Source organism: Lonchura striata, chromosome 11 (genome assembly GCF_046129695.1).
Source record: "Lonchura striata isolate bLonStr1 chromosome 11, bLonStr1.mat, whole genome shotgun sequence".
Taxonomy (NCBI): Eukaryota; Metazoa; Chordata; class Aves; order Passeriformes; family Estrildidae; genus Lonchura; species Lonchura striata.
In genome coordinates this window covers 14,522,859-14,536,975 of record NC_134613.1, presented here as the reverse complement: position 1 = coordinate 14,536,975, position 14,117 = coordinate 14,522,859, and the positions used below count along the sequence as shown (strand labels likewise).

Below are 14,117 nucleotides of genomic sequence, written 5' to 3'. Positions count from 1 at the left end.
ACATTACTGCAATTTTTTTGATAACTTCATACTTGGCCCATCTGAAGTCTTGTCTGTCTTTCTTCTTTTACATATACAGCAGAAGAGGGAAGCCATGTGGCTAAGAATGATCAGTGGTGGAGGCAGAACAGGTTTTTCATGGTAGGCCATAATGAAATGATAGCGCTGATACTTCCACACAATGTTGGAAATTGCCTTGACTTGTAAATACACGTTGCTGAAAGGGAACAGAACAATATTAACACATCAAGGTGTTTTTTGGGGTGGTGGGGAGTTGTTGGTGTTTTTTAGTTGTTGCTAGATTGTTTGGTTTTTAGCACTTTGATAACAATCTTGAATTCTGAAGCCAGTTAAGTAAGAGACGAAAGCATAGATTTGTTTTCTGCTACAAAATTATTTTTGTGGAAGTTGGAAACACATTCAAGAGAACACCATGATCCAGAGCAAGGAGAGGGCTAAAGAAATTCTCCTATCAGGTAACTATCTCCTATCAGTATTTTTACTCAGAAATAAATTACACTGAGATCAAATTTCAAGTTTGCTGAACAAAAAATTTAATTGTTTCTAACTAAACCCAGAATTTTATATCACACCACATTAATCTTGCAGTTTGCCTTCTTCAGTGTTCGTGAGCTGTTTATGCCCATAAATCAAATACTTGCAGATAACTTACTACAACTGAACCCAACCAACTGAAAAACATTAAATGAATTTAGGAACAACAGTCAATAAAGACAAAGAAATAATTTTGGTTTGCTTGTTTTCTGACAAAGAGTAGTTTTCCTTGAACTTTTGATTCCCTGACCTCACAGATGTGATGTGAACCAGTCACATCACACACTTCTCTAACTTAGTCATGGCCTTGCAGTGAGGAAGAGATAAAGACCTTAGAACTGCCTTAGAACCTGAAAAAACTTCCAGAAAATGGGATTGCTTTGATCTGGCATCAGTTCTTATCTTGTCATCTTATTGCAATGAATAAACACTTGTCCAATTATTAGCAAAAATTACCTTATATCTACATACTTACTTGAAAAATGCAATCAGGAGATTAACCATGATTATGTACTGTACAAAGAGGTAGACAGCTTGAAGAAACGGGGTCAACCATGTTCCTGGGCCACAGAGATGAGCAACCTTTTCATCAGAATTATTTGCACAAACTGTGGTGGGGAAAAAAGAGATACAGAGAAGACATGTACATCTTTTAGAACTCCCAGCAGGTACAGACACAATTTAAACACCCCCCCCTCCCCCCCGAAAAAAAAAGTCACTTACAGTTTGCAACAACCACCTATGATGCACTGGTTCTGCAGTTTCAAATAGTCTCCATGCATTTAGGAACATGGTAGAAAAATACCAGAGACAATGTTTCTGGCTGATACTGTGCTGTAATCATATTTTTGGCTTTTAAAAAAAAGCATAGTACATCACCACGGCCAAAATTTTGTCATGATAGCTGTGGGGCAGAATTCCCAAATCTTGCTAGGAATAGCCATGAGAGAAATTGTAATTATGTAGTTTCCATTCTAAGCCAAACAAGTTTTAGAAAAGAAAATGAAGAATCAGGTCCCATTGTTTTACAGCTGCAACCCACAAAAGGGATCAATGCCAATAGTACTGGGACTTCCATAAAATTGGAATTTCATAAGATTTTGGTAAGACCTTATCAGAGTAAGTTTTCTCTTTACTTGCTATATAATAGCAGTATCTTACCATCAATTTCATAGGCATAGACTTCACCAAAAATCATCCAGTATGGATGAAACACAATATCTCTAGCAAGAGTCCAAGAGGGTGCCTCATCAGGATAAAGTATTGCCTTCCTGGGAACACCAAAACTAAGTAGTACAAGCGCCATAATCACCACAATGTAAAACATGTTGGCCACCTATTAACACAAAAAAGTCAGTTAACTCACAAGGTCATAAATGTGATCTCACAACTCTAAAAACTTCTACAGTGACAGTGTACACTTGAGAAATTCTATGTATTATACAAGGAAAAGAGTCCAGGACACAAATATTTCACTCAGCAAATTCTGTTAAATAACAAGCCCTATAAAAAACCCCAAATTTTCCCTGTCCTTTCTTAGAATGTATTTAGTACCCTTGGCCAAAGGCAACTGAGCGTATTTCCCTTTCAACTTGAATACAATTAGGTACACAAAGAGCAGCTGACAAAGAGAAATATTCCTTCCTAAAGGTACTCAATAGCTGCACAAAATAGAGGTAGTTTTCCAAGGGCAGGAACACAGAACCTATGCCTCTTGAAAGAAATCAAAGTGAGAAATGAGCAACTTTATGCCCTTTTTTTTAAGGAATGACAAGGTTAAATTTTCTAAGAACCATTTTATAGAGGGAAGAAACACAAAAGCCTCTTCCATATTCATACATACAGCTATCATGCCTTAAAATGTTTTTTAACATTTAGAATAGCTACTGATAGTAGAGATAGGTTATTTAATTTTAAGTTTAAACAATTTTAGTATTTTTTGTGTGAGATGACAAGAAGCATAATCTATTCCTATAGATTTTGTTTCCATAGCACAAAACCACAAAGGTGCTTCAGGACACTAAACAAGTTAAAAGTTTTGACTAAAGAACACAAAAAGGCTATAAATTTCAGACCTAAATGGAAAGCTGAATCAAGACAAAGGCTTCATCAAATTCATTTAGGTCTCTGACATCTGAGAACAAAATAGGCCAGAGAAGGAAGTTCTGCCATTTTTTTACATTTATGTAACAGAAATAGTTCCATAAAGGAAGCCTTCTAATCAGTGCTTCTTTTGAAATCCTTTAAGTTATATTCCAGCTAGCTATTTTGGTACACCAACTTTCCTTTTACAGCAGGATAAAAAACTTCTAACTAAATAAAACTATTGAGAGAAGTTGTAAAAGGATGCAGTTGGGGGAAAAAAAAAATCAGTAACAAACATAGTACTTACCATTTTCCCAATCATCATAACATAAGGGCCAGCCTGTTGATTTACAGCTAGAAAATCCAGTAATCGCACATACCAAAAAATTATATTGAGACAGTATGTTATTCTTCCAGCAACAAAGACATAATTCTCCCTGTAAGTGTTTTCTCCAAAATTCCCCTTGGCTCCAAATCTTAATGCAAATCCGATGAAGAAAGTGACAATGGCAACTGTGTCACTGATATTGAAGTAATCACTGAACCACACTTTGATCTTCTGATTAATCTTCCCAGCCTCTGACATAAAAATCTGTAAAAGACATTAAGGTCAAAACAGCTCATATTTATTGCACAGGGACCAACAGTAATATATGTGAATCACTAGCATTTTTATACTTGTAAAAATATAATAGCGATTAAAATGAAGAACCTTTAAATGCTGAGCAATCAAAACCAGTTTTAACTGTGTCAGCTTCACAACAAGGAAAGGAGGATTGTCTAAACAATCCATTAAGGCATTTTGGAATTAGTGGGTTTTGGTGATGTTTTTATTTCTTTTGAGGCAGTTACTTTGACAAAAAATAATCCTATCTGCCCTTCAGTTGAGCCTCATGTACCAGGTTAAGAGACCAACTTCATCTTTCCCATTTAAAAATTATTAAAGAACTCCAGGAACACTGTAGTTATGATGGCTCTTCTGTGTCACTAAAGCTTTTGTTTTTTGATATCTTGGTCGTAGCACAGTGGCACAGCCTGCCTGACAAATAAATACACATTTTACAAGGCCTCCATCCAGCAACCTATACCAAGCTTTAAGATGAAGATATTCAATAATGTACTCTGATGCTTGAAGTGTCTTCACTTTTCTTGTTTACAGAATAATCGTTTAATGCATACTGTTTTAACTGACAAAAAAAAAGGCTAAAATCCCAGATTGTTACAGGCATACCTCACGAATTTTCTCAATTGCTGATGTGAAAATGTAAGCAATAACAATCCACTCCTGAACAGATGGTAATTCTTCCATTTTTACAAGAACCACAAATGTGTAGAGCATGAGGAATCCTAAGTATGCCAACTAAAAAAACAAATAAAACATATACATACAATTACTGAAGGTTCCTTTAAAGACATACATGGAATCTTTTGATGTGGTATACAATAAAAGCTTCAAGTAGGATTACAAGACTACATTTACCATTTTAAATAGACAGCTGTAATAATCTATTTTTTGTTAGTAAAGCTTTGCTCTTATTACAGCTATTTTTCTTTAGTACAAAATTCTGGTATTTCTATTATAGTGATTGAAATGAAGCTGTGCATGCACTTGAGATTAATACATGCTTATAGAACCCCTACTAGCAACTGATGAAGAGAATTACTTAGAACAGACTGAAAAAAAACCCAAACCACAGGGCACAGCATGTGCTTATGTAGTTTTATGAAATGAAGTATTTCTCATTTCCAGCTCAGAAAGGCAAGGGGTTTTCTGTCTGCTTTTTGGATAGTGCTTAACTTTGATTCAATCAGAGATACATGTTGGGAACATACCCCAAAAATCTGTCCTACATTTCCAAATAAAATACACACTACACAGAAAAAAACCTCACCGTATTAAACCAAAACTTCACAATTGGAGCATGATAAAACGCATAAAACTTCTGTGTAATTGGGAGTCTTTTAGGTTTTGCTGGAGTCTCCATGTCATGCTTTTCAAAAGGACTGTCCAAGATCCTCACTTCTTTAAAAACCTCCTAAAATAAAAAAAACTGTTAACTTCCCCCGCAAAAGTATATGCTTTCTGGCACTAAATTTCACTTCTTTAACTTAAAAATGAAATTATTTACGTGAGGAATATTGTTTTTAACATCTCCCTCTGCCCCACATTACCATAGGTATTTCATCTGCTGCAGTCTGGAAGTTGTTCTCACTGTCATCCATTGCCATTTGATGTGCATCTTGAGACTGAGGAATATGTGACATTTCAGCCTTGGTCTTATATTCCAACAGCAGTATAGCCGGAGGGAGTAGAATACTCAGTATCACCTGGAAAAGATGAAGACTAAGTGTAAATAGTTCACAACTACATCAAAGCATCAGAATACACCAACACACAGAATAGACTTTGAAAAGATACTATCTAAATTTCAATTGCTTGCTATTGAGGGGGAAAATAATTAGTTGTTATTACTTGTATATACACTTAAGAGCTTAGGATCACATATACAGACTGTTTCTTGACTCCAAGACATAGGAAATGGGAAAAACCAACAAATTCCAAAATTCAAAGCTACTAGAAAGAATGTGCTCCAAGCACATAGAGATGTTCTGTTCACATTCTGCTATTTAGTCTGCTCCCAGAAGCTTTGGAACGGTGTATTGTTAGTGTATTTTAAAAGCATATACGAGGTTGTGGTTTGTGGGGGGAGGGGGGGAGTGGTGTATGTTTTGTTTGGGTTCTTTTTTCTTCAACTTATGGTAAAAAAATGAGCTAAGGTATAGATGAAGAGAGTAAGTGAAAGCTATTTACTGTCATTAATCTACTACAAAGTAAGCAAGCAAACAGTTAATCAGTTATCAAAGAGGATTTTAGTAGGTCACAAGTTAAATGATGCTTGTAGGTATTTTGTAGGAAAGTTTTATTTCATTTTATTTCTAGCAACAATTAGGTTTTGATACCTAATTTCTCACAGAAATAGGCAACTCCCGTTTTGGTTCAACTGATCTACATCAATTATCTCTGTCTAGATCATAACTGATCTATATCACACAAAGGGCACCACTGGAAAACCTGTCCCAAATTTGCCTACCCTTGTTTCATTCTGTGCCCTGCTTTTGCTCAGTTCCTCCAAAATAGGATATCCACAAAGCTTTTTTACATCAAGTTTTATGTGCTACCTGTAAAAAGCCAAAATGCACGAAACTACAGTCTTGCAACAGGTTTTCCATCTGTTAAGGATTGTTACTACTATGTTTTTAGTAGTGGATTAGTATTCACATGATCTCTTTAAGCCTCTGATTAAAGGCTACTTGCCTGGTTTTGGCCTCCTATATTTCTGTACCTTATTTGAAAAGATAATAGAGTGTCAAAAGAAGCGTTTACAACAAATATTCCAGTTTTGATTATGTTACAGGAGACTGGTTTTCAGGATTTATTAATAAAAGCTATAGTTGTGAAAGCTTTACATTAACAGCATTAAAACACACACTTTGATTCCCTTTAAACATAAACTCCATTGACCCTTTTTACATTAATGAACTGCAACAGTGCTTACTTTGTACCATGAATTCTTCCTCATGTTCAGCCTTCCCATCCACATATCTGATAACAACATCTGTGTGCAAGTGTGAGCTACAAATGGACGGAGCCTGGATGACACTGCCAGCTTCAGACAAGTGGAGTTGCTCCAGTTTTTTAGTTCATAAGTCAGTAATTTCATGGCCATAGTTTCATCTTGTCGGAAGGACTGCTCTAACAGCTCAACTGCCAGCTGACCAAACTCACTAAAATGAAGAAAAAACAAAACAAAATATAGTATCTATAGAAATGGCCATGAGTTTAGCAAGGATTTTGCTGCACAAATTCCCAGCTTGCATAACTTGAAGTGACTATTATTTGCCCCTTCTGTACAGATACACTGTAATTTATAACCACAATGCACCAATCTGTGACTTAACACTTAATCTGTGTTAAAAACGTATGCATGCTAAAACAGCTATGAAAAACACACAGAAATTACACAGAAGAAAATGGCACACCGAGTCTCCTTTTAATTTGACTATAAATTATGACTTTTAACAGACCTCAAGAAAGAGCAATATCTAATATAAAGCTTCTACTAGAGTTCCACTTAAACCTTTTTGCAAAACATAATTGTTTCCAAGCGTGCTAACACAATTTGTGTTTTGTTCATAGTAGCCCACTACGTTTATTGCAGAGGTCAAGAAAATATTTTGAACAATAGGAATGTAATTTACTTGGAATACTGTTTCAGTTCTTCTGAAGTATCATCAACAAGGTCACTTTGTTTCGCCTCATACGCCATGGACCGATAGACTTTGCAAGCCACCAAAGCTTTGGCCATGGACTCCTCGCCGTGCTGCCAGAAGAAAAGGGCCATCTTCTGCCTCTTCATCAGCACTGCCCACAGCAACAGCTCGTTCAGAGGATAAGCAAAACGTCTCGTTTCAGGATCATCTATATCAACTATTTCATCTTTGGTTCTTTTCTTTCTTCCCTCTTCTGCACCAGTGTCAATCTGTAAGATAAAATCGCAAAGTCACATTTTAAGTCGCTGTATTTGGTCATTATGTAAATTTAAATAAAATGCTGAGTGATCCAATACCAGGTTATAAATAATTATAAAAAGAAAAATTTTGAGGACTTGAAAAGCGGCAGAAACTTTTTTTCAAAAACTTCAGTTGTATACAATTCATTTTAATAACTGTGAGACTGAATTAATTTGAATTATAGATCAAAGTACAGCTGTAACTAATATATATACATACAAATAAAAAAAAAATAATGGAAACTGCTTATAGTAGTAACACATGGCCAAATCTTGCTCCATCTACCAAGCCATGTTAGTCCTACCTTCATTACCAGAACTCTGTCAAAGAAATTTTTTGGTCCCTAACATATTAAAGCCTATCCACAAGACTAGTATACAGAAATAGAAACACCCTTTACAGAATCCTATTAAAAAGCTGCAGTTTAGGAACGAGTACAAAAACAAGGTTGAAATTCCAGCTTTACCAAAGTCAATGCAATTGCTGCTACTCACACTCAGCTACCTGAAATAAACCTCATCACGTTCCCCTCACAGCCTCACCTTTGGTTTGTACGGCTGCGCTGTTTTGATGAAATGATTATGGCGCATTTTTTCTTTCTTGTCTGCCCTGTTACCAAAAGACTCATGGCTTTTACACATCTGAGGAGTGGTACTTGAAGGATTTCGCCCAGATCTCTGCAACAAGGAAAGGGTTTGGTTACTGAAACATGGATGAACTCAAACAGCAAAACCAGAATTCTCACTGGATATTTAACAAACTGTTTCCATTGTTTTTAAGAAGTCACTAAATGGGCAGTTGCACTTGTTGGTTAGTGTAGCTTGCACAAGAAGCTAAAATATCTGCATCCCAAGCCCTGGTGAATCTGCATGTGTAGTGTCCTTTCTTCCCCTATGAGTAAGAAAAGAGGGAACCACAGAGAAGGAATTAGGATATGCTAGAATAAGGTTGAGGAGAACAAAACCTGTTGTTGGCCCTCAATCCCAGGACAGCTCTCAGCTGTCCTCATAGTCCTTACTACTGCATTTAAAATAACCAGTCCATTGACAAGAACAACAAACCAACATGGATTCCATCATTGTACAAAACACAAAGGTTTGGGTTTTTCCAGCTGAGAACAAAGGGGCTGTTACCCAAGTGCACGTACCCGATTGTTCCCGCTGAGACTGTTGTATATTGCTCTGAAGCGTTTCCTTGTATAGGTGCATCTGTAGGTTCCTCCCATCAGATATTCAATAACCAGGCCCACATCAATCAGGTTGATTTTATATCCTGGAGGAAGATTTCCCTAGGAATACAAAAGGTATTAGAGTGTTTCTACATGTTTTATCACAACTCTAAATGACAATTTAAAAAAAAAAGCTTTCACAATAAAAAAACCCTCCAACACAAAACCCAAATAGCATCTACATTACTCAAGTTATTAATTTTAAAGAATAACCAGGTCTACATGAACTCTCCTAACAGAACAGATACTCATTCCATTGGTGGGGGAGGCACCAGAGGGTTTTTGTCCATTGTTTTAACAACCAAAATTTCTCCATGCTGGAAGCATCAGCTTCCAATGCCCCCAAGAAGGAAAACAATCAAAAGAAAAATGAAATACAACAGTTTAATTATAACAGTTTAAACATCTTTTATGCAACAGGGCACCAAGCATACAACAGAAATATTGAAAGCTACCAAAATGTCTACAGAGGTAGCTTAATACTTAAAATAAAATTAAATTAATTAATTGCGGATCAAACTGATAGTCAAATACAAGAAATTAACAAAAAAACAACTGCTAGTTTGACAGATTTTTACTTGGACAGCATACCTGTTTGACGTCCCGAACAAGATGAAAGAGTGTTGGGTTAGTTGGGCCTTGTTTCTTTACAACAGAAGAGAAGGAAAACTTGGAATGAGAAGTTAGCATGCAACAGCAGCACCATAAAAGGTTAATTTTAAAAACTAATTTAGAATATAAAAATATATTAAAATATAAATAAATACAATAAATAAACTTCTCAAGAAGGCTTCTCTACACGGCTTTATTAGCTAAAGAATTAATTCTTTTTTCTTTTTTTGTCAAAAGCAGATACTGAGACTGTTAACACAAACCTAAGCCATATTTGTGTACTACTCACATCAGCTAATTTTTGGTGGAAGGTTCTTTGTTCTGTCTTTGGATACTGTTATCAAAATCACCTTGGAATTCTAAGATCAACACCTACAGCAACAAAATTTTTCTAAGTAATAATTATAACTATACAGGTTGACAAATTAAATTCTTCCTAAAACTACTATGATGTTAACTGCTACAGACAGAATCTGTCCTATGAAGCCCTATAGATCTCAGATTCTGGGCACAAGCTTCACCCATGTGACTTTCTCTCATTCTCTTTTCCACTGTGCTTTGCACACTTTGTGTGTCCACAGAGCTGCAATTTTCCCTTTAGTCTCAAACCCCACCATCACACACAGATGAACACCCTACTGACACACAATTTTGGTACTGGTGGGGCTGTGCACAGCAGCCAACAGCATCCACTTCCCAACTCCAACCTCACGCCCAGGAGCCTTCCCTACCAACACCCCACAACCCCCAGACTGCTGCACACCAGCTAGGACACAACAGGCTGAGCAACTAAAAAACTGTTCTAAAAGCAGCTGAAAAAGCAATCATTTACTTACTGTGTTATAAAGTTCTTCCAGCCTGGGAATTGTAAGAAATTTGTGCATGCTTACTCCATTTTCAATCAGAAGTTTGACAAATGCAACTCTGTCCATCACAAGGGCATCCAGCATAGCCTGTTCCAGAGAGCCAACCTACAACAAATAAGCAAAAAGGTGGAGCCTAGAGAGAGCCAGCAAAAAAGTGAACTTAGATACTGTATCAACCTCCTTCATTTAGAGGGCTGGAAAAACCTTACATGTCTATAAAGATGTCGCCCTCTGTTCAGAATATCCCCTGAACTCCACACAGTTACAGGATGGCAGAATACCCTGAAGACTTGAACTGCTCTGTAGGTCCTGCCTACTGAGACAGTGGGACTAAGGAGACATTTGGTTTAACTAATTGAGGTGTTCTCATAAGTTGCTGTTGGATAACACAAAAAAAGATTTAAAATATCTAAAGCACAGTTTGTTTCAAAGATGTCAGAACCACCATGGCAATCAACAAGCCTTACACACGCAATAAGGTAATGTTTTATTTTTATACTACTAGGCAGAAAAGGCAAGAGCCACCAGGTAATTCTTAAACTGATTTTCAAACTACAAAAACCAGACATTTTGTCCCTCCCTCAAAAGACACTGCAGTGCTGCCAACAGTGCATTTTACCAGATGCTTCTAAAGAACTTTCTAGGGTCATGCAACTGTAACAAAGAAAGAGCATCTGACTAACATGAATTCAGCTTTCACCTTTGTAATGTGTTTTCTCTGCTAGTTATTCAGAACAGTTAGCACATTTCTAAAATTTTTCGACCATTTTCAAATACACAATAACAGAACAGCTTTAAGGTTATGTCATACACCCAAATTACTGTCTCAAAATAAATGTGTCAATATTCCAAAGTCTCTCCCTACAAAAGTCAAGATTCATCCTTTACAGTAAATTGTGCTTCTCTCTATTGGGAATTATCATTCTGCTTAACCCAGACCATTACATACATACCAGCCATTGTTGCCCATAAACAAAAACATGATTTTTGGCTATGTCAACCCTGTCCCACGCAAGTGTAAGAACAAGCTGGTCAAATGCGGATGCATTCGTGCCTTAAGAAGCAAACACAATGAAGAAAATGAAAAATTAATTGTAATACAGGATAATAAATATTCTTGCTTCCTGAAAGGGCCAAATTAAGCAATCCACCACAGAATTATGCTGTATAGGTCATCATTTATGTCATGTTATAGCATTATACAATGAGAACACAAATACCTATTTGTTTAAAAACTTACAATTCCTGTTGGTATTTTATAAATAATTCATCATATAAACACTAATCAATAATAGGTTCCAAACATTCTTAAAAAATTAAGTCTCACCTTTTAACAATGCTGTAAGTATTGCAACATCAATGTCCTGATGTTCATCTGATCCAATATGAAAAACCGTAATCTGTCCAAAATGGCAAAACGGGGAAAACATATATAAAAGTTATTTTCAGGCAAAGGTTATTGGCTTTTAAATCTTTTTCAATTCCTGACATAAAAGACACCTCGTCGTCAATGCAACTGGAAGCCTGTCTGCTCAATTCAAACTTTTAGTGTGCATTCTGTTTTGTCCTAAGTGGGAATTTTCAATTCATTTTAACTTCTTTTCCTCCTATGATTACAATTCACTGTTCTCTGTAACACAGTATCCTGTTTACCTCTCCAGCCCATTAAAGATGATGAGATTAACCTGCCAGCAAACATGGTTAGCTGAATAAGGCAATTTTGTATCTCAGAAGAGCAAAATGAGATGTCCAAATGAGACACCAGTCCCTGAACTCGGGCTACACATAACCTCTATGAAGTAGTTTTGCTTTAAGCATGCAGTGATACTATACCCTTATTAGTAGTCATAACTAAAAGATCCAAGAAAAAATAAAAAAAAAACATGTATTTCCATAAATACATGCATGTTGCATAGAAAATATTATGGCAAGATCTACTTACAAGTTCTTTTTTTTTCATGCATTCCAGCAGTGTCTGAAACAAATGAACTGCTTCACTTTGACCAAAGTTAAATGTCTTTTTGATGGTTGAAATGATTTCAGGCTCAGCACCCTCAGGAACATTCCTGAGATTGAAACAAACAAACAGGAAAACAATTGTTTTAGATGAACAGTAATAACAACAATGCATTTAATTAGTTTCAACATGTCCATTCAAAGTCCTGCTATCTATAAGCTTCTTACTGTTGCTGTGGCAAAACCTTGGGTAACCTTTAGAAAGAACTACATGTTACTTAACCTACAATTCAATACTACTGCCTCCTAAAAGCAACTCAACTCTCTCTCCCTTTCCTTCCCATACGGAGTTCTGAGATATTCTCAACCAGAAGGTTTTGACACAAAATAATAAGCAGTCTCTCCTCTGAGTAAGACACATTTGTAATCTTAGCCCAGACAAAACTGTTTGGTTTACAGCTACATTAAATCCCTGCCTCCCAAGGCTCAGAGGCAGCCCCTGCAACAGGGACAACTGACAATCACCAAATCCTGTGGAGCCCAAGCACATCCCTTTTATTATTTGAAGGTACACTTAAAACAGGCAAGTGTCTTCTGCACTAAACAGAAAAAGCTTTTGTATAGATTCATGAAGAAATGGTCTCAAAGCTCATCTGTGGGTGACAGACATACATGGATGCCACACATCTGTACATCTTGTCATTTATCTGTGTATGACAAGAACTGTCTGGACACAACCTGTGCCATGTGCTCCGGGATGACCCACTGTGGCCCCTTCCAACCTGACCCATTCAGTGGCTCTGCCACAGTCTGGCACTGCTGGCACTTACCCCCCCTCCTCTGTTTGCTTGTGAACATAGGCCAGGATGTCTGCAGCTCTGCCAGTTCCTTCACACACCACCACAGGCACCGGAGGGCTCTCCTGAAGGAAGTCTAGAACTGTGAGGATGACATTGGGGCCACCTTCAAACACAAGTGCCACCACAGGCACACCTTGGCCAATTCCTGGAAAATGGCAAACAAAGATAAAATCTAGACAATGCTGTAAGTGTATATTGAATGCTAAGGCCAGTTTTACATAATTAAAAAAATCAGGTTTGTTCTTTCTATTGAATCAACATTAAAATCAACATTAAAAACTGTCTGCCAGACATTAACTGTTGGTAAAGCACAGTTTCAAGCACTTTACATTCTGGGCTGGGACACTGCCAAGCTGGTCAATACAACAGGATACAGTCTACAAAACAGAAAAGATTCCTCAAGGAAACATTGAAGAACTAGTGCAGAAAACTGAAGAATTTTTCTTTTTGAATCTCCTCTTTTAACTTCCCCCAGTAGTTTCCAAACGTGACAGCACATACACAGTTTGAACATAGGTACATAGGAACTCTCCACTGATTAGAAATATTGCAAGAACATTCCTGTAAGGGTCAAAATACATGTGTTGCTCCACAACTGGAAAAACACCATACTGCAAACTGTGAAACTGCCAGTGATCCGTGCCAAAACCATTAACTAATCACACCAATCAGGACGTGGTGACAACAGACCAAGACCTGAAGTGATTTAGATTTGTTCTTACAAAGTAAATAGACAACTTTATTCGTAAAGGATTCCTCTGCAGTCCTAGAGATATCATAAATCTACCAGCAATAACTAGGGTCCAGAGCAGCTGCTGAAATTTGCAATTTTAGACTTGAAGTATAAACAAAAGTTTTTATTTACTTTATTTTGTCACTCAGATGTTTGGTGCAAACACCTTTCTCATGAACCCATAGTAACAGCCCTCAGGCACCAGAAATACTTACTTGCATGGATCCGTTGCAAATTAATAGTTTTTTCCAGTTCTCTTCGCAGTTTAACTTCTGCTCCATACTTCCCAACTGTTCCATCATCCACCAGAATGAAATGGGAATGGAGATTATTTAGGACGTTTAATTTACTTAATGGATTTAACAAGGTCTGATATGGAGCAACCACCTAAATGCAAGCACACAACAATGTCTTTTACTTGCAATGATTCACACTTGTTTCTGTGAAATTTAACTAGACACAAGAACTGGTGGCTCAACAAGAAGCACTGACACATATAAGCATGCGTTGGATCAGGATACACCAACAGCTGCAGCTCTGAACTTTGTACAGGGAAGAAGATAATTGTATCACTAAAGGATGCTGTTCTGAAGGGTAACAAAGATCCTTTGAAAAGGTGTCTTTGGGGAAAAATTGCGTTTTCTCTGGTA

At 36.9% G+C, this 14,117-nt stretch overlaps 1 protein-coding gene across 2 annotated transcripts in view; it reads right to left on the bottom strand.

Annotated features, from left to right (window-relative positions):
• TRPM7 (transient receptor potential cation channel subfamily M member 7) overlaps positions 1–14,117 on the bottom strand; it is a 52,214-nt gene that overhangs the window by 13,370 nt on the left and 24,727 nt on the right. For both annotated transcript variants that reach the window (XM_021537529.3, XM_021537530.3), the window contains exons 7-24: positions 13,683–13,854; positions 12,705–12,879; positions 11,861–11,984; positions 11,246–11,318; positions 10,872–10,972; positions 9,889–10,023; positions 9,032–9,085; positions 8,360–8,500; positions 7,755–7,889; positions 6,901–7,181; positions 6,198–6,426; positions 4,813–4,968; positions 4,533–4,676; positions 3,872–4,000; positions 2,948–3,232; positions 1,717–1,891; positions 1,031–1,163; positions 33–217 (exon numbers count right to left, since the gene is read on the bottom strand). In XM_021537529.3, coding sequence (XP_021393204.1) covers positions 33–217; positions 1,031–1,163; positions 1,717–1,891; positions 2,948–3,232; positions 3,872–4,000; positions 4,533–4,676; positions 4,813–4,968; positions 6,198–6,426; positions 6,901–7,181; positions 7,755–7,889; positions 8,360–8,500; positions 9,032–9,085; positions 9,889–10,023; positions 10,872–10,972; positions 11,246–11,318; positions 11,861–11,984; positions 12,705–12,879; positions 13,683–13,854 — 2,827 coding nt within the window. The remainder of the gene's footprint in view (positions 1–32; positions 218–1,030; positions 1,164–1,716; positions 1,892–2,947; positions 3,233–3,871; positions 4,001–4,532; positions 4,677–4,812; positions 4,969–6,197; positions 6,427–6,900; positions 7,182–7,754; positions 7,890–8,359; positions 8,501–9,031; positions 9,086–9,888; positions 10,024–10,871; positions 10,973–11,245; positions 11,319–11,860; positions 11,985–12,704; positions 12,880–13,682; positions 13,855–14,117) is intronic.